This window comes from Ictidomys tridecemlineatus, chromosome 12, assembly GCF_052094955.1.
Source record: "Ictidomys tridecemlineatus isolate mIctTri1 chromosome 12, mIctTri1.hap1, whole genome shotgun sequence".
NCBI classification, from domain to species: domain Eukaryota; kingdom Metazoa; phylum Chordata; class Mammalia; order Rodentia; family Sciuridae; genus Ictidomys; species Ictidomys tridecemlineatus.
The window spans coordinates 99,016,979-99,043,181 of NC_135488.1; the positions used below are offsets into that span (position 1 = coordinate 99,016,979).

General features: G+C 38.5%; 1 protein-coding gene across 5 annotated transcripts in view; it reads right to left on the minus strand.

The window, feature by feature from the left end:
- The window catches only part of Clip4 (CAP-Gly domain containing linker protein family member 4), a 100,670-nt gene that overhangs the window by 39,660 nt on the left and 34,807 nt on the right, over positions 1 to 26,203 (minus strand). For 2 of the 5 annotated variants that reach the window (XM_078029455.1, XM_078029451.1), the window contains exons 1-5: positions 18,309 to 18,522; positions 14,224 to 14,371; positions 2,276 to 2,415; positions 1,449 to 1,542; positions 66 to 227 (exon numbers count right to left, since the gene is read on the minus strand). In XM_078029455.1, the coding sequence (XP_077885581.1) occupies positions 66 to 227; positions 1,449 to 1,542; positions 2,276 to 2,415; positions 14,224 to 14,356 (529 nt within the window). In that variant the 5' untranslated portion in view covers positions 14,357 to 14,371; positions 18,309 to 18,522. Of the gene's footprint in view, positions 1 to 65; positions 228 to 1,448; positions 1,543 to 2,275; positions 2,416 to 14,223; positions 14,372 to 18,308; positions 18,523 to 19,788; positions 19,861 to 26,203 lie in introns of those variants that run through there. The other 3 variants (XM_078029453.1, XM_078029454.1, XM_078029452.1) reach the window with 2 other exon arrangements.

Sequence of the window (26,203 nt, forward strand, 5' to 3'; positions counted from 1 at the left end):
ATAATTTTATGCTACTATTAAAATCTCCAATTAATAACAGCTAACAGTGATCTGATAATACTTGCCTTTTGGTTTTGAGGTCTTCAAAATCAATCTTATAAGTTCTGGGACATCAAAATAAGCAGCATAATGCAAAGCATTCATATTTGTCCAGCGACTCCGCAAACTGACATCTGCTCCCAGGTCAATAAGTCGAGCTGCAAATTTTACAGCTGTCTCTACATCACCTAGAGAAGATTTTCTAAATTACTTTTTCCCAGTACACCTTTTAAGTCCCAATGGAAAAAGTCAAAGCACACTGAATATACCTTAACACCTCAAAAGCTTCACTTTCAGGAATTTATTCTAAAAAAATAATCATATTCAGGTTTGTGAACACTCATCTATAAAGTTTTTCATTACTGCACTGTTTATTAAAAATAAAATTCTGAAACAACCTAAAAGTACAATATTAAAACTGGTTAAATAAATTGAGACACCCATATTATGGAATACTATGAAGCCTTTAAAAATAATGTGCTACTCAAAGTGAGTGCTGTGGAAAAATAACTACGGGTAAATGGCAGAAAGATCAATAGAGGGAAGAAAGCAGGAGGTTGGGGGAAGGAAGGGGGTGGAGAGATACTGAGGTCTGAGTTAGAACAGGTATATTCCATGCTTGTTTAATTATGTCAAAATGGCATCTACTGTCATGTATAACTAAAAAGAATCATAAAAAAAATATTCCAAGGGAGAAAAAAAAGTGTGGATCTAGAAATTCCAAGCTGTAATCTGTAATTTTCGTAACTTTTTTCCCCTAGGTAATATTTCTTCTGACTACATTGACTAAAATATAATTTTATGCCTTTTTAAAAATATTGGGGCTTTATTTCATTTTCATATCATAAATCCATTTTTACTTTACAAAAGTACCAGTCAATGATGGATTATGGAGGGGAAGAGTCTTACACCACCCGAAGTTTCAGGCACTCCGTATTGGACTACTGAAATTGGGAGAGATAATCACAATCTATAGTTTAGCTAGAGGCAGATTTATAAAATGCTAAAACCACAGGAGAGTATCAATTTTGGAAAACACACATAGATGATTCCTAAATTGGAACACACCTCCTTCAAGCCTACAAAATCTGGGATTCTGTGGAGATTGCTATGCCTAGAATATGAACTTTGGACTCACCCTGCTGGAAGCCCTTGGGAAAATTCTAGGACAGACCAGCTAGGAAGCAATTAGACAGGGAGCCTGCTGCAGAAAAGTCAGAGGTCGCAGGAGAGTGTAAAACTTTCCAGAGAAAAAGAAACAAGGTTTAGGAAGGACCTAACAGATTCCTCACCCAGTTGAAGAGTTCTGCCTGTTGACTGTCTTCTCAGGTCTCTGACTGGTGCACACAGAGGTTAAGCAAGCACAGATGCAGACGACCCAAGCAAGCAACAGATTACCACATACTTACCAATACCATGAGCTCCAGACTTGCAAGTGTAATGTAAAAGAGTCATATCTGTCAGTCCATCTCTATCATTCACATTGCAACCTCTCTTAAGAATCTAAGAAAGCCAAGAAAAAACACGATTACAATCTAACTACAGAAGTACCAGTGACTTCCAAATCAGTGCTGAGGAGCCGAGTTAGTCTGTCCTACCTGAATTACACCCAACAATAATGAATATCCTGCAGTCAACATAATGAATATTGAACTTGTTCCCCACAGAAGAAAATTCTTAAAAGATGACTCCAAAGTAATCTGTTACTCAAAATATTTCTCTTCTCAAAAATGAGCAAAAAAAACTTTTCCCCAATCAGTAGAATACTACTTTAAGAAAGTACAAACACTGTCCTCCTATAATATGACAACATATGGGTCAAGAACGGCCCCCTCCAAGAATCAAACATTTTTATATTTAAAAGCCCAGATCTTTGTCAAATCATTCAAAATTGTAGACAGAATGTGATGGTGATCAAATCCCTTCAAGAAATGCATGCAAGTTTGCAAAAGCAATTTGTATAAAGGAGAAAATATGCAAAGTGCCTCTCCCTACCCCTACCCAAATGTCTCCAGTGCTGGAACCCCAAGTGTAAGAAAGTACAGTGCATGAGGAGCAGGAGGACAAGATCAGAGCACCCACCTGCTGCCCATGGAAACACAAAGGACAAAAGCAAAACCTTGAAGGCTTCACCTTCATCACTATCTCCCCATTCAGATGGGTGGGGTGGGAGGGATCTATACCATTAACAATCCTAACAACAATGCAAAATGGAAAATGCAACAATTTTTTTTACCTCATTTCCAATAATGTCAATGTTTTGCTGGACCTGAGGAACCCATTGTCTTAAAATGGCAAATAATTCTGAGACGGAAGTTTTGGGATCAAAGAGAATTTCCTGGCATGAGGCATCATTAGGATCAAAGAAGGAAAACTCTGAAATTTTAAAAAAAGGTAGAATTCAGATTTGTTACAAGTTTCAAATATATTGAAAATAATAAATAATAGGATTAAAACTCAAATGACACAGATACTTTTTAAATGGTAGACAAAAAGTAGACTCGACCTTACATGATTCTCAAAACCAGTGTCAGGGTGACCAAAAACAAGGCTTGTCTAAATTTCTGAGGCAATGAGACTTCCATGTATCACACTATATTTTTTATCTTAGACGAAACCAAATGTAAGTACACAGATCTCAAACCCTGAATTTTCCAAGTATTTTTTCCAAGGCACAGAAAAAAAACCTATCTAATTTTACCAGTAGTCTTCCTCTCAAAACACAAATGTCATGAATAGTAGAAATCACATCTATGATAACAAAAATGAAAATAATAAATATGCCAAACATTAAATACACTAGATAAAAACTTGCGATTTCAAATGTTCTTTCTACTTTCCTATTTTCCTAATTTTCTATAATAAAGAGCTTTGCTTTTTACCCACTGAAGAAGTCTGAGGAGAAAGGCTATTCCAACAGATAAGGACGTAGAAACTTGGGACAAAAAAGACTGGGTGGTTGTGGAATCGGTATTAGTAAAACCACAGAATATGAGACAAAATTGATTGTGTGATCTAGATATTTCTTAAAATGTCCTTCTCAAGATTTTGAGAAAAAGACTGACCATCCTACAACTACAGAAGAAGGGAATGGCTCATGAAGAAAATAAAATATTTCAAAGGGAAAAAAAATCAATTCTACTGTCTTCATCCAAACCAAAAAAAAAAAATGGGGACTATAAAAAGAAGAAGTATCTAAAAAGGAAAACATTAGAAAACTAAAGTCTGCTGAGCACTTAGAATTTAACTGCCACAAACACCTTACCCGCCAGGTATTGTTATTCTCGTTTTGGGTAAGAGAAAATCATATTAAACAACTAGCTCACAGTCACGCAGCTACTGAGTGGGAAACCTGGGGTGGGAAGCGAGGTCTGTCCCCAAGCCTGTCTTCCTTCCTCCCTTAGGCTGCTGGCTGAGATAAAGCTGTCGAGCTCCAACGACAGCAGCAAACACAAGCAGTAGGACTCACAGGTCTAATTTTTCTTCTTTGTATATTTACATATTTTCCAAAATCATAACATGTACACATAAGTCTTACTTCACAGAGTTGGGATAATGAAAATATCAAAGGAGAAACACCAAACCAGCCCAAAGGGGCTTGTTTTAAAAAAAAAAAAAAGCAGAGCAGCATCCACTAGAGAAAATCAACTTTCAATCCCCCCCCCCCACACACACACACACACATGCAGGTAGCAGGGAGGCACTGGAATTGAACCTAGGAATGTTTACTTCTGAGCTACATCCCCAGCACTTTTTAAATTTTTTAGTTTGAGAGAGGGTCTCACAAAGTTTCCAAGTCTGGCCCCGAAACTGCAATCCTCCTGCCTCAGCCTCTGGAGTCACTAGGATCACAGGCCTATGCCATGTGCATTTTGTTGAGTGGCCTCTGCAGAAGTTCCTTGGTCAGTCATCCTACTCTGTTCAAAGGGGAAAACGTGATTCCCGGTGCTTCAGAACAACTGCTGAAAAGTGGGACCTTGAAGCTGGGTATGGTCGTGCACACCTGTAATCCCAGCAGCTAAGGAGACTGAGGTAGGAAGATCAAGAGTAAAACTCCAGCCTCAGCACCTTAGTGAGGCCCTAAGCAAATCAGTGAGACCCAATCTCTAAAGAAAATACAAAAAAGGGCTGGGGATGTGGCTCAGTGATTAAGTTTCCCTGGGTTCAATACGCAATATAAAAAAAAGGCGGGCGGGGGGGGGGGGACCCTTCACACAGTAAAGAATCTAAGAATGTAAGAATTCTTAAAGAATATAAGAGAAGGGTGGATTCCAACTGGTACAAAACCAACTATGGACCAAGATCGTGTGCCTTTTTGGAAAAACGGATGAAATTTACAACGGATAATTTGGGATTACAATGACTACTTTGGGAAACCTTTAATTTAGACAAGATAGTTCATTGTTGCAGTGCCCTGGAACAGGAAGGATCCTGATGCTCTGACACAATGGAATGCATCCTTTGATTTGGATGCAGAACCTTCTAAAAACCAAAATGACTCAAAAAGAAAAAGAAAAAAAAAACTTTTCTAAAGAATCCTTATAGCGTGTGCAAATGAAAAATCTCTAATACAAAGTTTTGGCTATCAGAATGGGTAAACTTCTAGCTGCCAGAGGCACAAGGTGGATCCAGCTTCCTTTATCAAACTAGAAGCTTTGGCGTATTGGGCAAAATTTTGAAATGAAAGCTAAACTATCTATGCTTAGGTCTGTATGTTCATATGTATTTACAAAAGTTAAACAGACGTGAGTAAAAAATCTCAAGTGCTTATACTAATTAAGTATTCCTAAAACATTCAGAAAAATAGGAACTAACCCAAGTGCCTTTTAAGATCACATCACTTAGGTAATCTTTGGTAAATAAAAATACTAATGGTTTACTTTTTTAAAAAAATGGATATGTCTGCAGAGTGTTAGCATTAAATATGACACAAACATAAACTTTAATTCTACCTAGGTTTACTATTCAAATAAGCTCATGTTATAAAACAAATGAATTACAAGTAAGTTCATGCTATCTGTTACAAAATTTCTTAGCAAGAAAAAAACTTAGATGATGATGAGCTATTTAATGTCTTATGAAATTTTTATGAGTAATCAAAGTATAATTGTTAAAAAAAAACAAGTGAATTAAGTTGATTATGTCCACATAAAATACTGAAACATTAACTGCTGAAAAAAAAGTTTATCTGCTTTTGGACAGATGAATGAAAGATGTCTAGGTGTTAGTAAACATGTCCTGCGCTACAATGAAAAACTGTACCACAAGGAAGGATGCCTCTAGGAATTATGAAAGGTATATTCATAAATTTGCCAATCTACAGAATCCTATCATGACAGTTAAGAAAAGATGTGAGGGCGTGGCTTTTGTTGAGGAAAAGGAAAAGGAAAACTAAATGGCTATAGGAAAATGGGAAGAAAGAAATTCTTGTGCTGCCAAGCAAGCTAAAAATAAAAGAATGTATGATTAATTTCAAAATCATGCAAAAACAGAATGTGAGCATCTCTCAGTTAAAATGATAAAATTTCTCTTGATAGTAGAGTGTAAAAAGTTTGGTTTGGGCTGGGGCTGTAGTGGTAGAGCATTTGCCTGGCATGCATGAGATACTGGGTTTGATTCTCAGCACCTCATATAAATAAATGAATAAAATAAAGGTCCATCCACATCTAAAAAATTTTTAAAAATTAAATTTTGGATTTAACTTTTCAGAGGGCCTCCTAGGAAACAAAGATTCTGGGGTTTGTAAGATAATTTCCTGTGCTTCGTGTTGTCTTTGCCAGGTCTTGGGTTACTTAAATTTTTCCATGAAAAGAGCCAAAGCTCTTTAGTCTGTCTGTCTTCTTCTTTTTCTCTTTTTCAACTATGTGGCCTTCTGTATTTACCTTTGAAATTTTTGTCATTTTGGTAAAATAGATAACTAAGTACCCATGATCCTATTCAATTAAGTGTTTTGAATCTTCTGACATTTTTTGCAAACTTCTGAAAACTCCAATTCTGGATGAAGACTTTTTGACCTCAGATTAACTTTGGGATATTTCGGAAAGACCCAAAAACCCCCAAACAGAAAGAGTTGTTAAAGTAATTAAGCTTATTTGCATGAGAAGAATTATCAAGCAAAAGTAAAACCAATTTAGGCACAAGAAGCACTATCAAATAAAGGCCATACTTAACCCTCCTTATGTTATATTTGTATGGGTATATTATCAATAACTGTTCCAGAAATGGTATAAAATTCTTAGTAATTTGATAGGTCCTGGTATAATATTATCAGTTATAATTCCAGTTATCTTAAAATGTCAAAGAAATGACCAAATTTCCTCATGAACTGTATGATAATGAACTCCCATAATCTTTACCCACAGCCTTAAGGCTTTTGTCCTAACAGGCTGTTATTATTTGGCTCTCACGTCTTCCTGAAAGCTTTGACAAGTATCTATGATACAAAACTGCAAGACGATTCAGGGAAAAGACAAATACAAATTTCTGATAACTTTAAAATCATACCATTAGATTGGGTAAGAATTTCCAGACCTCTATTGAAAAAAAAAAAAGATTCATGAGACTGCTGGACCAGAACCAAGAATTAATTACAGGGGACTAAACAAACTGATGGATGATTATAATTTCTGTGACTTTGTTCAAAATATTTCTAGTTCTTCAATGTTTTGCTTTCAGATTTATTTTATTGTTTTAATATTTATTCTTTATTTGTATACAATAACTTTATTTTATTTATTTTTATGTGGTGCAGAGAATTGAACCCAGGGCCTTGCATGTGCTAGGCGAGCGCTCTACCGCTGAGCCACAATCCCAGCCCCTGTTTTGCAGATTTAAAGAACCCTTCTCTTGAGATCTATAACTTACAACAATTGGGTAAAGCATACTTTTGTAAACAAAAATGAAGCACATTTTTTCTCCCTACCTGACCCTTCCAGAGTTCATAAACTCTTACCAAATATTATTTATGTTTATGGCAAAATCTATATTTATATATATTCAATAATAATCTGTTTTCATTATAATAGGACATCCTTGTAAAAGTAACTGGCTTATTTACTTAGCCGGAAATGCTTTTAATAGTCTAATCTGAGTTGGGTACACTGGTATACAATAATCCAGCAATTTCACAAGTTCAAACCAGCTTCAGCAACTTAGTGAGACCTTTTCTCAAAATTAAAAATAAAAAGGGCTGGGGATGTGGCTCAGTGGTAAAGTGCCCTGTGTTCAATCCCCATCATTAAAAAAAAAAAAAAAAAAGTCTAATCTAAGGTTTCTTATTACCAGTTTTAAAAAACTTATGGAGCCAATGAGGACATTTGGATATTACCATGAGCTACACCCCCAGCACTTCTTATTTATTTTGTGACAGGGTCTTGGCTCAATTGCTGAGGCTGGCCTTGAACCTGAGCTCCTCCTGCTTCAACCTCCCAAGTCACCAGGCAAGAGCCACCATATTAGCTAACCTTATCCATTATCTTTGAGGTTTTGTTACCAACCAACCTGTAAATTTGATTGGATCCTGAATTACTCATTCCTCCAATATCTAGTTAGGACAGACTCTCTAAACTAGCATTTCCAGTTTCCTAAAACTTCCCTTTCCCTAATCCCTCTAAGCTGAAGCTGAACAACTTGATATAAACTTCAAAGAAGTCACTCCAACAGCTCAAACATGGACAACCTCCATGCCTGCTGCTGTGAGAGTTACTCAGAGAGTTCACTAGATGATGTCACCAAAGACATTCAAATTACAAACCAGGAAAATTCATCAGACTGAAACTGGTAACCTTATTTCACCAGCCAAAGATAGTTTGAGGTCAAATCTAGAAGTCTTCTTCACGGGCTGCCCTCCAGACTTATAAACTGAGATTCTATCTCACTCCAGTCAGAACGGCAATTATCAATAGTACAAGTAACAATAAATGTTGGCAAGGATGTCAGGAAAAAGGTTCACTTATACATTGCTGGTGGGACTGCAAATTGGTGCAATCATTATGGAAAGCTATATGAAAATTCTTTAGAAAACCTGACCCAGTTATCCCACTTTTCAGTTTATACCCAAAGGACTTAAAATCGGCATACTATAGTGACACAGCCACTATGGAACCAACCTAGGTACCCCTTCAACAGATGAATGAATTAAAAAAAAAAAAAAAATATATATATATATATATATATATATATATATATATACACAATGGAATGTCACTCAGCCATAAAGAAGAATGAAACTATGGCATTTGCTGGTAAAGGGATGAAACTGGAGAATATCATGCTAAGTGAAATAAGCCAGTCACAAAAAAACAAAGGCCAAATATTCTCTCTGATATGTGGTTGCTAACTCACAACAAGGGAGGGTAGAGAGGAGAAGAATAAAAATTCATTGGATTAGACATTGGATTAGGGAATGAAAGGAAGTAAGGGGGGATAGGAATAGGAAAGACAGTAGAATGAATCAGATATAACTTTCCTATATATGAATATACCACCAATGTAACTCCACATCATATGTGACCAGAAGAATGGGATCCTGATTAGAATAAGTTATACTCCATGTATGTATAGTATGTCAAAATACACTCTATTGTCATGTATGTCTAAAAAGAACCAAAAAATGAAAAAAAAGAGAAAAATGTTGCAAAAGAGCAGACTGTGTATTTGGATAATAAACAGTAATAGGTTATATTTATTAAGTGATTAATATGTGCCAGTAACTTTGCTATGAACTGTATGTATATTAATTTATTTAATTCTCATAATAACCATACGTAATAGGTACTATTATCATTCTCATTTTATCTGAAGAAACAAATGGACAAGGAAAATAAGCAATTTACCTACAATTAAAGCCAGCATGACTCTTCATTTAAATCCCTATTCTAGCTTTAGTCAGAATGGCAATTATCAATAAATACAAACAATAATAAGTGCTGGTGAGGATGCGGGGGAAAAGGTACACTCATACATTGCTGGTGGCCTGCAAATTGAAACAACCACTCTGGAAAGCAGTATGAAGATTCCTTATAAAACTTGGAATGGAACCACCATTCAACCCAGCTATACCACTCCTTAGTCTGTACCTAAAGGACTTAAAATCAGCATACTATAGTGATGCAGCCACATTAATGTTTATAGCAGGCTCAATTCACAATAGCTAAACTGTGGAACCAATACAGATGCCCTTCAATAGATAAATGGATAAAAAATAAACCTGTGGTATCTATACCCAATGGAATATTATTCAGCATTAAAAGAGAATAAAATTATGGCATTTGCAGATAAATTTGCAGTTGGAGAATATCATGCTAAGCAAAGTAAGCCAATCCCAAAAAACTAAAGCCCAGATGTTTCTCTCTGAGATAAGTGGATGCTGATCCATAATTGGGGGAGAGGGCATGGGAAGAATGGAGAAACTTTGGCTTGGGCAAAGGAGAGAGGAGGAAGGGAGGGGGCATAGGGGTAGGTAAGATTCTAAAATGAAACAGACACCGTGGGTACATGTATAATTGCACAAATGGTGCAACTTCTGCATTGTGTACATGCAGAGAAATGAAAAGTTGTGCTCCATATCTGTGTATAATAAAATAAAATGCATTCTGCTGTCATGAATAACTAATTAGAAAAAAAATAAAAATAAATAAACAAATCCCTATTCTATGATTAAATAAATTAATACATCCAGCTACATTCAAATTTTAAACTTCCATACTTGGAAAAAAATTAATCAAAATGAAGTGAGGTAAAACAAGAACTGGGGAAGATGTCAGGAATAACAGGGAACATACTTCCCTCCCATCTGAAATAGCCAAAACACCAGAGGAGCTAGCAATGGTTGTCAAAGAACTTGACACGAGGCACTGAAAGACAGGAACTTCTAGGAACAGAATACAAACAGGCTGAGTCTTTCAACAGCCCCAAGCTACTACCCTGGGAGTCTCCAGGTCTCAGTGTAGGAAAGAGGATTCAAAAAAAGCCCTATGGATACCCTGATTTGAGGAGATTGAGCTGAGTATCACAGAAACCAAGCTGGCAAGAGGTCACAGGGCAGAGTTCCAGAAGAAACAGGGGTGCTACACGAGAACCCCAGAGATCTGCAGAGGTGCCTCCTCAGATACTCAGCAGGATCAGTGCTCACACCCACCAGAAATACTGAAAAACAAAATTCCCATAATTCACAGGGCACTGAAGAGAGTACTCAGGCATGGAGAATAATAACCACAGAACAGAGCTCAAAAAAAACTTACAAAAATGCAAAACTGGCCAGCACCCAACCAGGTACAATTCACAACATCTGATATCTGGTTAAAAATTACGAAGCATGCAAGGCAAGAGGAAGACAGGATGCACCATCAAGAGGATAATAAATCAAAACAGTGCTGGAGTTGACACAGATTTATGATAGGAAAGAACACTGAAATAGTCACTATAGCTATAGGCTAAATGTTCAAAGGTTGAGAGACGTGGATGACATTTTAAAAGACTCAAATCCAACTTAAAAGATGAAACTCCATTTGAAATGAAAATGACACTGGATGAGATCAGCATCTAATTAGACACTGTAAAAGAAAAGATTAAGGAACTTGAAGATACTGTTAGTAAAAACAATCCAAAATGAAACACAGAAAAATGTTTTAGAATATGAAAAATACATCAGAGAATTATGGAAGAACAACTTCAAGCAGTCTAACATATATGTAACCTAGGTCTCTGAAAAAAATGGTAAGAATAGAAAAGAGACCTGAAATAAAGATTTCCCAAACTTGATGAAAACTGAAACCCACCGATGCAAGCAGCTCAACAGACTCCAAGCACAAGAACATAAAGAAAACTATCCTAGGGTACATAATAGTAAAATTGCTCAGAACTGGTAATAAAGAGAAAAATCTTAAAAGCATCTGGGGATAGGAGGGGAAATACACATTACATGCAGAGAAACAAAAATGATAGTAATGATGGCAGATGTCCCATCAGAAACAATGCAAGAGGGGACACTGTAGAGGGACATCTTTAAAATACTGAAAGAAAACAATTAAGGACCTAGAATTATACACCCTGCAAATCTGTTTTTCAAAAGAGAAGGTGAAACAAACATGCTTTGGACATAAAATAACTAATAGGATTCATCACTGGTCAAAGAAAATTAAAGGAGGTCCCCCCTGAGGCAGAAGGAAAATGGTACTATGGAAATCTGGGTCCACACATGGGAAGGAAGAGTACTAGGAATGGTAACCTAAATGAGTAAATAAGATTTTCCAGAATACAACAGTCACTAATATGGCAGTATGTAAAAATGTGGATGTGTAACCGAGGTGATTCCGCAATCTGTATTTGGGGTAAAAATGGGAGTTCATAACCCACTTGATTCTAATGTATGAAATATGATATGCCAAGAGCTTTGTAATGTTGTGAACAACCAATTAAAAAAAAAAAGATTTTCCTCATTCTTATTTAAAGAAAGCATCATGGTGTTTGTGACATCTATAGCATGTGCTCTGGGTGAACTAGCTCTGAAGACATTTCAAAGCAAAAGATTGCAAAACTGTCTTGCATTAGGACACAGAGCTCATGGAGCAGCCACCTAGACGGTCCACAGTGGACTCCACCACCAAGGCCTGGTTTGTGTGAACTAGTTTGTTTTGTTTCTTGGTTTTAATCTTATTGGGACCACTCAGGGCTACATGATCGGACTTCTCTCCAACTTCACTCTGCCCCTCAGCTGCTTATCTTCTCAGCAAGAGGCCTTCTATTAATTCTTAGTGTACACCAACGTTTCCCCCCTAGTTCTTTCTAGAATGCTTCTCCCCAGAACCTCTCATGATTCTTCAGAGAAGCGCCCCCACTCTGGTTATCTGTCAGAGTAGCCACCCTGCCCGATGACTCCCCACCCCAGTACCCATCTCTTTTCTCCACAGAACTCATGACAATCTATTTTTGTTCTGTTTAATTCATCTGTTTGTCTATTGTCTGTCTTCCCTTCAAAAAGATCTGTCTTGGTCACTGTGGCAACCCAGCAGGTAGGGCAGTACCTAGGACACGGGAAGCCCTCGATCAACGTCTGCTCCACAGATGCAATTCCAAATGCCGCATTTTAAGGGAACACTGACTTCAATTTATAAGAAAATAACTAGGATGGAAAAGAGTCTAAAAGTCCTGACCATGAGGACCTGCTGAGGGAACTAGAAACAGGTGGCCAAAGGATGTACAGAGTGAGAAAAGGTTCAAATTATCTTAAACACTTGAAGGCTGTCATAGAAAGAGGGGTTTCTCCCATATTGTACCACTTGGCCAAAGTTTCAGGGAGACATAATTTAGTCCATTTACAAAAACAAATCTACTACAACTAAAGCGTTTTAATGATGAAATTAACTATTTCATTAGTTTCAAAGTACTGAAGATAAGCAAGAGGCTGGATGCTTATCTGTCAGAGAGCCTGCAAATGGTCCTTCTATACCAGGAGGGAGGAAAAGCAGAAGTACAGGACCACAAAGATTCTCAGAATCTTGAGCCTGAAAACTACTGGGAACGTCTGAATTCAGTTATACATTCAATGTATTTATTCATCAAATGTTGAACAATTAATCTCAACAAATGGCTGTATTAGCCTTTAGGTAAGCAAAAATAAAATGTGACTGTTACTCCATCCCAAAGACCTACAGTCTAGGAAAGGAAATAAGATGATTCTAATTTAAGATAGAAAAAACATCATAAGCGAGGTAAAATGTTCAAGGTTTTAGTTCAAGGTTTCCTCAGTATAAATGATTTTGTTATAACTGAAAATAAACCCAGTCAACTTTTATAAAAGCAGCAAACAAGCCAGGCACAGTAGCACATGCCCATAATCCCAGCAACTCAGGAGGCTGAGGCAGAAGATTACAAGTTAAAGGCCAGCCTCAGCAACTCAGCAATCCTCTGTCTCAAAATAAAAAATTAAAAAGGGTTGGGGATGAGCTCAGTGGTAGAGTGCCTCTGGGTTCAATCCCCAGCACCATGGGCAAGGGGAGCTGCAAATAACTCCCAGGATTGGGGTACAGATTTTAGGTAATACTTTGGGTGACAGCTGTATGAAACTCCTATAGAACCAGAATACCAAAAAAATGTAGAAAACTTGGAGAAGAGAAATTACTAGAACAAACATGAGTAAAAAGACAAATTCTTAATCCAATAACTTTAAATCTACTAACATTTAAAAATTGTATTATTGTAAAAATGTGGATGTGTAACCGATGTGATTCTGCAATCTGTATTTGGGGTAAAAATGGGAGTTCATAACCCACTTGATTCTAATGTATGAAATATGTCAAGAGCTTTGTAATGTTGTGAACAACAAATAAAATAAATAAATAAATAAATAAATAAATAAATAAATAAATAAATAAATAAATAAAAATTTTAAAAAAATAAAGATTAGATGCCAACATTTGAGTAAGTGATGATTGGCAACTCAGGAAAAGCTTATATTGCTCATAAATCAAAATAAATGCTTTGTGACTCAAAATAAATACCTACAGCATCTAGTATAAAAAAATAAATAAAAATAAAAATAAAAATTGTATTATTTCTACCTACAAAGACGATTTGAAATAGTGACCCAATATTTTACCTGAAAAACTCTAAATTAAAAATGTAAGAAATTCTATCAAATTTACCTCCTGGTTTCCTTTTTTCTTTTTCTTTTATCAACTACTTATAAAATATAGTCCTCAGGAAATAAATCAAAATAGACAAAAACTAGGACACTTCTAAATTTACAGTTTACAAAGGAGAATTAAAGGGACCAATTTAAACAGGAACCAATCTCATTCCATATTCCAGGGAAGGGTCTTTTGCAGTCTTTGCCTTTGTACACAGCTTTTTTAGCAATTCAGTGTATTTAACCAAAATAAATACATCAATAGCAAAAGAATGCTTGATATCTAAGCACCATTACATTCTAAAAATAAAATCCTCTAAATCCATCATGGTGCTTAAAATTAACGTTTTTACATAATAAAAATGCTGACAGCAGAAATAAAGCATTTAGCTTAAGAGGCAGAAAATGCAATAAGTGATTGTATTTTGAAAAAGGAAAGCTTTAGCAATTTTATAAAAACCAGAGCAAATGGTTTCAGAAAAAAATTATGAGTGCAAAGAGGGCATAAGACAGAAGTCAAGTTACCAGTTTACAGAAAACAGAGTTATGTCACATACCACAGTCTGAAGGCATTGGTGCAGCGGAAATGGAAAAGATAACTGGTGTATAAGAACCTGAAAATAAAAAGGGGTATCTTCCAATCAAAGGATTTCCTTCTAATGGAAAATCTGGAAGGTCCTCTATGGTCATCTTCTAGGAAGCCACCTAAGTGAAAAAGAAAGGGGAAAAATAAAGTATTTCTTCTTTATTTCTATGCAATTTTGAATGACTGACTTCAATCACAAAAAATGCTAAAATTCTTTTAATATCTAAGCTAGTGACATTTTCAACTTCAATCTTTAAGAGTCTCTTTTATGACAGGAAAACAGTTCTCTTAGCAAAACTGTTGTGTAAAATACACATTGCTTCATACTGCTTCTTATCCAGTCAGCAGCATACATAATCTCTTCTAGACAGAGTTCAAGAATAATAAACTATAATCGGTAAAAAGATATTTCCCAATAATAGGTAAAAAACAGTTTAAAATGCTGAGCTATTCTAAATAGATGACATCCTCTTACTCATGGTAACAAACAAGAGCATATTATCCCTGCAGGTGGATCTTGGACTTCTTATAATGCTGACACGGGTTGTATCATTTGTCATCCAGTAGCTGGTGCCATGTGCTCATCCCATGAAAATAATCTAGTTTAGAATGTTTCCATTATTTTCTGATATCCCAGAAAACTTTACTGAAAATTAATCATGTCGCTTTCACAAATGTAAGAGCTTACTGAGAATATTCCACTTAATGTACGAGGGTCTATTTATTCTATCCTAGCAGAAGATGGAAAGTCATGCCTTTTAAACCATATCACTTTTATTACCTCTATTTCCCAGAAAACATGAGTGCTTAGAATACATTTGCTCTAAATTAGACTTGTGCTACCCTAGCCTACATCTCAGAAATGACATAGAAAGCAGAGAAATGCTAAGTAAAACTTAACTATGCAGATAAAAACTTTACAGTTTCTTTTGCATCAGGTCTTTATTCTGAAATGTTTTGAACCCTTATATATATATATTTTTAAATATAAGCAGAAAATCATACTATGAAACCAAATAAAAATGATTTTAGACTATTTTCTTTGAATAAGTTATGGAAAAAGTTTTTCAATGATAGCTCGATCTAGTCGCAGATAATGCCATACTAGATATTACTCAACATGAGCTCTATTCTTGATTAATCAACCCTGTACTTACTTAATCATCTCTATCATCCCACCCCTCTCCAAGGAAACCATCATTTCTCTGAGCTAATGGGTTTCTTCCAAATTTGACTCAATATTAGAAGAAACTGGTAAGAGTAAGATGCTTTATTTTTTCCTCAAGGAATATGCATTTATATAAACAGAGATATTGCATATTAAATAACCTAAATAAGTTGTTATTATTTTGAAGGTATTTAAATTTTCTTGGATGCTACAAAATTACTTGTCACCCAATACTCTGAACATTCTGACATGAACCTTGCCACATAAACAGAAAGAAAACTAATTGTGATCTTCCTCAAACACTGTCAACTCCAAGCCCAAGGACAGCCCTCCCTCACACTACAGCTTCTCCCTAACTCGGGATTTCTACTTGCTGCCCTCTGCTTGCTTGGGAGTAAATATGGGCCTATATTCTGCAAAGGCTATGAGGCTTCCTTGAGAGGTAAGAAACAAAGTTTAACAAATAACTGTTAAGGAACCACACATGGCTCTACTATCTTTTGATTTTTCAGAGACCCCTGATTCTGCCTCATCACAGAAGTAGTAAGAAATGTCCACCAACTTCTTCCAAGTGGTTCAGGGCTAACAGGACCCTAGAAAGAGCCTCACTGATTTATAGAATATAGCTAAGAGCAGCATCCTCAAGCTGCTCAAATAACAGAAAACCACGATCTTCAGAATCATAAGGCCCTTCGTTCAATTTCCCACAGCAATCTGTCAAGAGACTTTATTTTCATGGATTCCAAAATAAGACTGACTAATATGTGAAAAGCACACCTCTTATGATCCTTTCATTTGCTACCCACAAAACATCTATTCAATCACTAAACAAGTATGTATAGCATTGAACACTTACCCCTAGGCCCTAAAGAGAATATCAAAGTAAGACACCTGCCTCCAAGTTCAGTTATGCATTCAACAAATATTTATCCTTTCTTACCAAGCCCTAAACTGGGCTTATCAAATGCCAAGAAAGTGGATTTGCCTCTGCCCTCATGCAGATTCCAGCCTAGCACTGAATTTCTATGAGAAAGTTATGATTACACTGTAATTGTAACAAGTGCTGTGGCTGAGAAGAGCTGCAAACTATGAGCACAGACTCAAGATGGTTAGTGAAGGATTCCTGGGGCATTAATAATTAAAAGCTGTGATGTCCAACTAGGAAGCCACCAGATACACGTGGCTATTTAAATTAAATTTCAGATTCAGTTCATCCATGGCTTCAGCTCCACTCAGGGGCTCAAAAGCTCAAGCTGTCTTTGGCTAATGCTACTATACTGCACAAGTGCACAAAGAACACTTTATCACAGAAAGTTGTACTGAACAGCAGGAAAACGGTGCAGTTTACTCTCTAAAATGAAAAAATATATACAGATGCCTGAATCAAGAAAAAACAAAGGCTAATTCTCTAAGCAAGTCCAAGAAGCATTATTATAAATAATTAATGAGGGAACTGTTAGACTTTTAGTAAAGAGATAATTGTAGGTTTAAACAAGGAGAAAGAGTGAAGCTGATCCTATAAAGATCACTAATTTATATATTTCAAAACTAGAGTTGTTATGAGCAATAAAACACCACATAATTATCACCTGTTTAAAAGGTCTTGCTGATGGGACTATATTTGGTAAACACAAAATGTTAGAAATAAAGCCTACAAATAGTATACCATGTGCTAAATTTTCTTCAAAATAGAAGTGAACACATTTGTCATATTCCAAGATTCAATCTTTCAGCCCAGGTAGTCCATATCAAATGAAAGCATTACAAAAAAATGCATATTCACATTAGCAAACTAGGATGGAAGCAGAGGATTTTGCATCATAAAAATGTAGGGAACAGACTTTTACCATTTTCAAGTCTCTGCTTTCCCTCCCTGTCCTGTACACCTGCTCTTGGGCCATTTAGACACTCACTTTGAACTGTTCAGGAGATTCATAACTGACAAGTGTCAAAGTGAAAGTGAAGTATCTGACGAATGTTTTGTAGAGGAAGGTATTTATTATAACAAAGGCACTGTTTTATACTATGATATTACAATATGAGCCACAGCCTAGCTTGAAACATACAGAAAATAAGTATCCCCTCAGGGTATCATCCTCTGATACGTATCAAAACATTGTCTCAGAACAGTTGAAATCCAAATGGCCTTTGGACAGTCTCTGGATGAAGTGTAAAACTTCACATGTCATTCAAAAGAATGCTAACATTGTAAACCCATCCATCTCATCCATAAGGACACGGGCTAAAACGTGTGTCTGTTTAGGGCAAGTCTCAGTTCAGGTGTTCTTCCAACTTCCCTTACCAACGCAGATGATTTAGAATTAAGGAATTCCAAGGTAGCAAAGCACTGGAAGGAAAGTCAGACGGTTTAGTTTTGAATACCCACTGAGCAAACGGTTTTCTCAACTATTTAATAAACAAGGGGGTGTAAGGGTAGCGAGTGAGAAACCTAAGGAGGCTGATGTCTGGATAAACCACGACGGATGGTGCCCAGCAATGCGCCTGGGAAGGACTCCTAGGGCGTCCGCGGTCGCCACCGCAGCGGCTGCAGAGCGTGGGCCAGAACCCAGCTCTGCCCGGCTCCGCATGGCCCTGCGGGACCCGCACACTCCGCGACACCTATCTCACGCTAAAGTTAAACAGTCTGACAGCTGCGGAAACCAGACCCCACATCTCTGCCCTGTGGGCCGCGCCGCCCCAGGGAGGCCTCCCTGCAGCGGGTGACACCAGCGCCCACAGGAGGCGGCCGCGCGGCTTCCAGAGCCCCCAGCGCCACCGCGCCCCCTCCCCGAACGGCCAACAGCTCCCGGTACCCGCGCCGCCGCCCTCCCAGGTTTGGAGCCTGCCTCCCACCCGCGGCCCAGGAGGCCCCGCGCGCCCCGCCCCACCTGCCTCCTCCAGGTCCTCTCCGAGAGCCAGCTGGGGACGCGGGGGCGCGAAGGAAAAACCGATAGCGCGCTCGCCGCGGGCGGCTGTGTCCGGTGGCCGCCGCGGAACCTCCCACTGCGCTGCTCCCCGACCTCTCCCGCGCCCCTCCCGCCGGCAGCCTCCGCGCCGCGCGCGCCGGAGCCGGGCCCCACGCGGGTCGGCGCGCGCGCGCAGTGCAGCAGCCCCGGCTGCGCGCAGGCCTCGGCCTCAGCCCGGCGCACGCGCCTGCGCCCGCTCGCCTGCCGCCTGCGCCCCTGCGCCCCTCAACAGGCGGAAGATCAGCCGCACGCAGCGCGGCGGGTCCTCGACGCCAGCACAGTCTGATGGACTTCGTGACTTTCCCGGGCATGGGCTGCGGCAGCGGGGATCTGTCCAGCGCCGCAAAGCCAAGTTCTCCCAAGAACCCCCCCTGGCCGGACAGACATTTGGTGCAGCAGCTCTTGGCGCTGCTTACATCCTCCTCTTTAGAGCCCTTAGCTGTGCCAGCCTGGCCTGCTTTGCTCACTCGTATCCTGGGGTAGAGTCTCCACCACTGCTCTTAGGAGCAGAGACAGTGTCTCACCCTTTTCGAGTAGTGTAGGCATGCAGACCTGCACCGTCTAGATTAGATCCATCAGTCAATTATCTGTTTGCAGATCTTGCTGTAGAAACCTTAGTCAATGCTATACCCACATTGAGCAGTGGGGAGGCAGAGGGGAGAAGGGAGTAGTCACTGCAGAAGTTGATGTCCCCTACTCTGCTCCCTCCCCCCCTGCCTTACTCACATCATCCTGATCTCCTTTTCTATCTCCTAAGAATTTGAAAGTGGTAAAACTATGACACCTAACAGTTGTGGACACTCACCTCCTGGTTCTGCCTTTCAGTGAAAAGAAAGGTGTTGACGTTTTCCTGTGTGCCTTTCAGGCGGAGACCTAATGAGACTACAACTGAGGTTTTTAAGCCTGAGTCAATAGCGTCACACCATAACAACTCTTTGAGGCACACACTGTTTTGCTGTCCTTACATGTTCACCAAGCACAATGCCTGGCAGGAATATGTTGAATAAATCAATGACTGAAGGAATGTCACCAGTGTCTCTGGAAGAGCTGAAATGAGTGCACACCACATACCAGAACATCTTTTCCTGTTAGCACCATTGATTGGGGGGGGGGGCAAAAAAACTTTCCAGTTACTTCATTCCTTCTTAGAACATCTCCCACAGTGGCTATAGTTGAACACCTCCAGTAACAAAAAACTCACTATCTCGTAAAATAGTCAACTTGCCTCAGACCAGCTTTTTGGAAATGTTTTTCTTTCCTTGGGAGCTAACATCTGGCTCCCTGCCAGTCCTCCTCTTTTGGTTGTTTCTACCCTGGAAACTCAGATCAAGTCTGACTCCAATTTAAGCACTGTCTGTCTCATAGGCTGTGACTTATATAACATTGTTACAAACCTACTCACCAGCATGCTGAAGGAGTCCTCAGGATGTATCACAGATTGTCTTGAGCCCTCTTAAATGTGATGCTCAGGAATGAATGGGTGGCCTGTTGAATGCAGAGAGGAGTGAGCCTGCCACCTCTTTCTACGCCTATGCTTCTGTGAACATAGCTCAAAATATCAAAATGGTTGTTTGTAGTAGTCACATCACATTGTTGAATTGGGTGGAGCACACTGCCAACTAAAACCCACGGTGCTTATGCAATATTAAATACCATCACCATCCCACATCCCTGGTCAGCTGCCAGCTTCTCTGTCCCTGCAGGCTCTGCATCTTCATGCACTCTCAGAGATAATGTGACACAGATGCTTCCTCCTCCCTATGAGGACTCCACCTCCCTTTCCCTGTTTTCCTAATACTTTTTTCTTGTCTAACCTACCCACCTCCCTCTTCAATTGGTTACAAGAGGGAAGGCAGTCTGCCTTTGGTGAACTTTAAACAACTGTAAATGAGGACTATTGTCACAGAAAACTCATAAAGATCTATTGTAACAGAAGGAGCTGTTGGTGAAATTTCCACAAGTATTCAGTTTGCTTTTATTGCTGATTTAAATCATCCCTCTAAGTTAATACTATTAGTAGATGACAGGGTGTGGCTAGCTGAGCCATTATGAGCTCTAACAAAGGTCTCTGTTAGAACCAGCCAGATCACTGGCTTTTTCTGCTACACCCAACATCATACAATACATAGACTAATTCCCAGGACACCATGTCACCAGAAAGAGTCCCTAACTCACCTGGTTCTTTATTTCAAAAACTAGAGTTACTCCCCTGCCCATCATCATGAGTACAAGTACCCACTGGACTCATGTTCCGAGGAACCACCCCCATCAACCCCTCACAAAGTCTTAGAACTAGGTATTGTCCAGTTATCAAGAATGATATTGGACAATGATACAAAGCCAGAACTTGGAGCTGGAACTATCAATTGGAAAGGCACATGGAATATGATCCAATAGCAGCTGCTGAAGTTGCAATAGAGCAACAAACCAAGGAAGGGGTCTACGGTGGTAGTCAATATCAGTGTAGAGAAAAGGCAACTTCTGAATGTCCACTGTGTATCACTTTACCTACCAGATCTTATTAGTCTTCACTTTTCAAATGGAGAAATGGACTCTAGGAAGCTGTATAACTTTCTTCATGTATTCCGGGACAAAAATGAGATTCAGACTTAAGCCTGTCTGATCTGAAAGCATATGTTGAGTCACTGTTTGCTTCACCTATATAAGGTGTCCCTCTAGGCTGTAAGAACCCAGAAATGGCTGCATAGAGCAATAGGGATCACTCAGAAATTCAGTTAGCTTCAGAAAAGTTCTCAGCAGCTGTCAGAAACCCACACTTTGAGAAAGGAGTTAGAGGAAATAGGCAAAAGAGGGCAAGCATCCTGCTCTTCTGTGGGCAGGATTTCATTCACAGGAAGAAGAAAAGAACTAATTTCCATAATTTGACTGTAGGGGGACCAAGACCTTAGAACCAAACAGACACCTTGCTGACAAACTCCAGAGTACAGCTGAGAGCACAACTAGAAGTAGTTAAATGCAAAAGAGGAGAGCACTTACTCAACCCCTAAAATCTTCCTATCACGTTTGCAAATGATATAATTATCAGCATGTAAAACCCAAAAAAATCAACGCACACTACAAGTAATAGGTTACTTTAGCAAAGTTGTCAAGTACTAGATCAATTTATAAAAATCAATAGTTTACACCAGGAGCAAGCCGTAGGAAATACAATAGACAATCAGAGACCATTCACCATAGCAATAAAGCTTTAAAGCACAATATCCAGGAATTAACCCAAAACTTGCAAAAAAAAAAAGTTATGAAGAATATTTTTAAACTATTTAAGGACATAAAAGAAGACTGGATAAATGAAGATTGAAAGCGTGAAGATGTAAAAATGCCCATTTCATCTCTAAATTCAATGTTTTGGTATAGCCAAAATTCTAGTAGGAACCAAAATTTTAAATAACTCAATAACCTTGTAAAAAGTATAATGAAATATAATTAAAATGTTTGGGGATACAGTTCAGTTGATAAAGTGCTTGCCTTGCATGCACAAGGCCCTGGTTTAATTCCCAGCACCACCAAAAAAAAAAATTAAAATGGTTATGTATATTTGGAAAAGTAAAAATTCAGAAATAAAAACAAAATGGTATAGCTCCAGGGAAAAGAGGAGCAATGAGACAGGATGCAGAACTCAGAAGTAAACCCGTGGATAGACCAACTGCACCTTGATATATGAAAGGTGATACCAATAAGCCAATGAGAAAAAATATAGAATATTTAGAGATCATGTTGAGGAAACTGGCTTATTTAATGAAGAAAAGGTAAAGCCATATACATACAAAGAAAACTCCAGATAAACCTAAGACCTGCATATGAGAGAGAGGAACTGTGGGAGACCAACTCTGTTAATGTAGGATACAAGTTCAGTTCAGAAAAACAAGAATGCATAACTGGGGATGTACCTCAGTAGTAGACCACTTGCCCAGCACATGTGAGGCCCCAGGTTTGATATTCAGAACAGAAAAAAAAAAATTGGAGGATTTAAATGTATCACAATAAGTCTTCTCTTCAATTAAAAAAGCCCTAGAAAAAAAGTTGAAAGAGCTGACAAATTGGGAAATGACATGGGCTATATACAAAAACAATTAGAGATTAGAATCTAAAATATATAAGAAACTTTGGAGAAGTCAATAAAAAGCAATCAGAAAATCCAAGATAAAAATAAGGAAAGGAGGTGGGGCTGGGGTTGTGGCTCAGTGATAAAGTGCTCGCCTAGCATGCATGAGGCACTGGGTTTCATCCTCAGCACCACATAAATGTAAAATAAAGATATTGTGTCCACCTAAAACTTAAAAATAAATAATTTTTTAAAAAATAGAATAAGGAAAGGATAAGAGCAGACAGCTCATGGCAGGGAAGGCTAGGATAGCGAGCAAGCTCAGAAGAGGTGCTCATACTCAAATACAGTGCGACCACTGTCTAGAACAGACTTTAAAACCAGCTCCCTGGGAGGAGGCGAGCACTCATTTGTAGTATTTGCTAATTTCCATGGTGCACATATTCTTACCATCACTGACTTCAAACCACCAGTGTGAGGTCACTGGACAAGAAATTGGGAAGAAATGTGCTCATTCAGCTCTTGTGAGCTGCTCCTTCAACATACGGCTGCTTTACCCATGCACGTGGCAAAATGTCAGAAAGATAATCCCACAGACTGCCAAGGATATGGGGAAATGGTAATCCTTGTGCACTGCTGATAGGAATTTAAGCTGGCAAACACATTCTACACAGCAATCTGTCTGTGTTTAGTGAAAAAATAAAAATAAAAACAGTATGCTTTAGGACTCTGCAGACACTCTCCTCAGTATACCTCAGAAAAACTTTTACAACTGTCCGAAGCACCTTCTTCATGTGGCTTCCAGGCAGCCAGTCTCTCATTCACCAGGTGACCTTACACAGTTGGTGGCTTTAAATACCATCTGTAGTTTTATAATTCCCAAGTTTATATTCCTATCTCTGCCTACTCAACATCTCCTCTCTGGTATATACTACGCAGCTCAAATATAACATGTTCAAAATGGAAACTTTCCCCATGTGAGCAAATGGCAAATCTCTCCTGTGTGTGCTCACTAGTGTCATTCCTTCTGGATTCTCCAAATGAAAACCGCTGATCTCATTCTTTTAAAAGTTCATGACATCATATTTATTGAGGAAATTCATCAATGCCATGGAAATCCTTACAAATCAATAGCAACTAGAGAATCCAGGAACCTCCTCCTACTGCTTCTACTTGGGCTTGTCTCCCTCTGACCCATCTCCTCTTTATTCTCAAGGTTACAATTAGGGACCTCTTGCTGAAGTACATCACAAACTGAAGAGAACTTAGCCAAATTGTGCAAGTCTTACTATCTGAATCAGTGCTACTCACTTCTGGTTGCACATTTTAATCATTTGGGTATCTTTTGCAAAATAAGCCCTAAAGACCTGATCAAATAGTCTGATTCACTGGTCTAATTTAGATTCATGCTATCTTATAAGTTAATTCTCTCTTCAGTTCTCCGCAGAAGATACTAACATGAAATTTTCAAACCCAGCTTATTACTATGTGGAGCGCTGCTCTCCAAGCCCTCCAAACATCACATAAGACAACCACTTTTAAAATTCTTCCTTATAAGCCTGGTCTGGTGGGACACACCTATAATCTCAGCTGCTCAGGAAGCTGAGGAAAGAAAATCACAAGTTCATAGATCAGCCTGGGCAACTTAGCAAAACCCTGTTTTTAAATAAAAGTTCATAAAAGGTCTTGGAATGTAGCTCAGTGCCAGAGTGTTTGCCAAGCAGTGACACAAATGCTAAGTTTTGGCTGGGCATGGTGGTGTGCACGACATAATCCCAGTCATTTGGGAGGCTGAGACAGGAGGATCATGGGTTCAAAGCCAGTCTCAGCAACAGTGAGGCGCTAGGCAACTTTGTGAGATCCTGTCTCTAAATAAAATACAGAATAGGGCTGTGGGTGTGGCTCAGTGGTCAAATACCCCTGAGTTCAATCCCCAGTCCCACCCCCCCCAAAAAAAGAACTAAGTTTTGCATATCAGCCACCCATATTGTTAGCTTCCAAGACAGTAGTGACACACAAAAACAGCATTGTGCCAATTTCTGTGAGTATATGAATTTCAAAGACCACCAGCCCCACTGTTGCCTCCCACCACTGAAACTAACTCTAAAACCAAGCATCTAGATAGAACTATCATGGTATAGAAAAGTTGAAGCGTGAAGGAATATCATTAAAAACACCATCGAGATGCAGCCAGTCAAATTCAAAATGTGGAAGCTTCCACAAGACCAATAACCCATGCCTACAGCCAAAGAAGTAGCCAAGAAAGTCTGTTATAGATCAAAAGTGGGTTGAGCCCTATCTAGAGTGATATTGGCCAAAGTATATTGTTATATTGTTGTGTGCATGTACCAATATGTAACAACAAATCTCACCATTATATACAACTCTAATGTACCAATAAAAAAAAATGTGGAAGGAGCCGGACTCAGTGAGACCCTTTCTCTAAATAAAATACCCAATAGGGCTGGGGATGTGGCCCAGTGGTCGAGTGCCCCTGAGTTCAATCCCCAGTACCAAAAGAAAAAAAATATTGTGGAAGGAGAAGAATAGAGCCCTATTCACACTCTGCAATGCACAGATCTTGCTTGGATCTGGATTCAAACAAACAAATGAAAAATAATTTCTTGAGACAATTGGGAGAAATTTAACCCAGACTGGATGATAAATGATTCCAAGAAATTTTTGTGCATTTTGTTAGATATGACAATGACATTGTTGGTTACATGAAAAATTCATATTGAAGAATATATAATAAAAGGCTTCATGTCTGGGATTTGCTTTAAAGTGTTCCATTAGCAATAAGGGTGTAGTGGGAATAGATGGATGAAAAAGAATGATACAATAGTAATTATTGTTAAATTATTAAATATAAATAATTATTAAAAGTGAATGATGGCTATATTCTTCTTTCTTCTTTTATATTAATTTGAAATTTTTTCATACCAAAAAAATGTTTAAAAAGGAGTTCCAAGGGAGCAGAAATTTTAGTCCATTGCTGTCACTGCTAGATCTCAAGTAGCTAGAACAGTTATCAGGCACATAGTACAAATTCATGAAATGTGTTGACTGAATGGGCCAATAATTAAGATTTCAGTCTCAGTCAAGATAGACTACCACATCCAAGGCATTTAGAAATCGCAGAGGTTGCCTGTGGATCACATGCATGCACACACTTGAAAATGCAAAGCATTCATGTATCACCAAAGCTCCATCAAATTGTCTTCTCAACAGCTGTTCACAAAACCAATCCAGTTTCATCCCAGTTCAGTATAAACCATCAATGACTTTAATGACATCTTGATTAGGGGTTAGGAGAATGTCACACCTACAGAAGAGTGCCATTGAGTTTGCACCTTGTCTACAATGGATCGAATGACTCATCTAACCAAAGAAAGCCATTGACAGACCAATTAGCTGTTCCTGAGTCATGAGAAAGTCTCCTTTGTGACAAATAACACTGATAATAAGATTGTTTCTGACATTCCTCATATAACCATATTCAAAACAGCAGGGAACAGTCAAGGTTAAAAGAAGCGAGAATTAGATTCATATGGAGTTCAGCACAAGAATAATAAATTATAGTCTATTCTTTTTAAGGTCAAAAATATATGGTGCAATATTTTTATCAGCATCAAGATCAACAGCCCTGTTGGGGACATATGTCAGTGGTAGAGTACTTGCCTAGCATGCATGAGGCCCTAAGTTCAATTTCCAGTACAGAAAGGAAAAAAGGAAGGAAAAAAAAAAACATAAT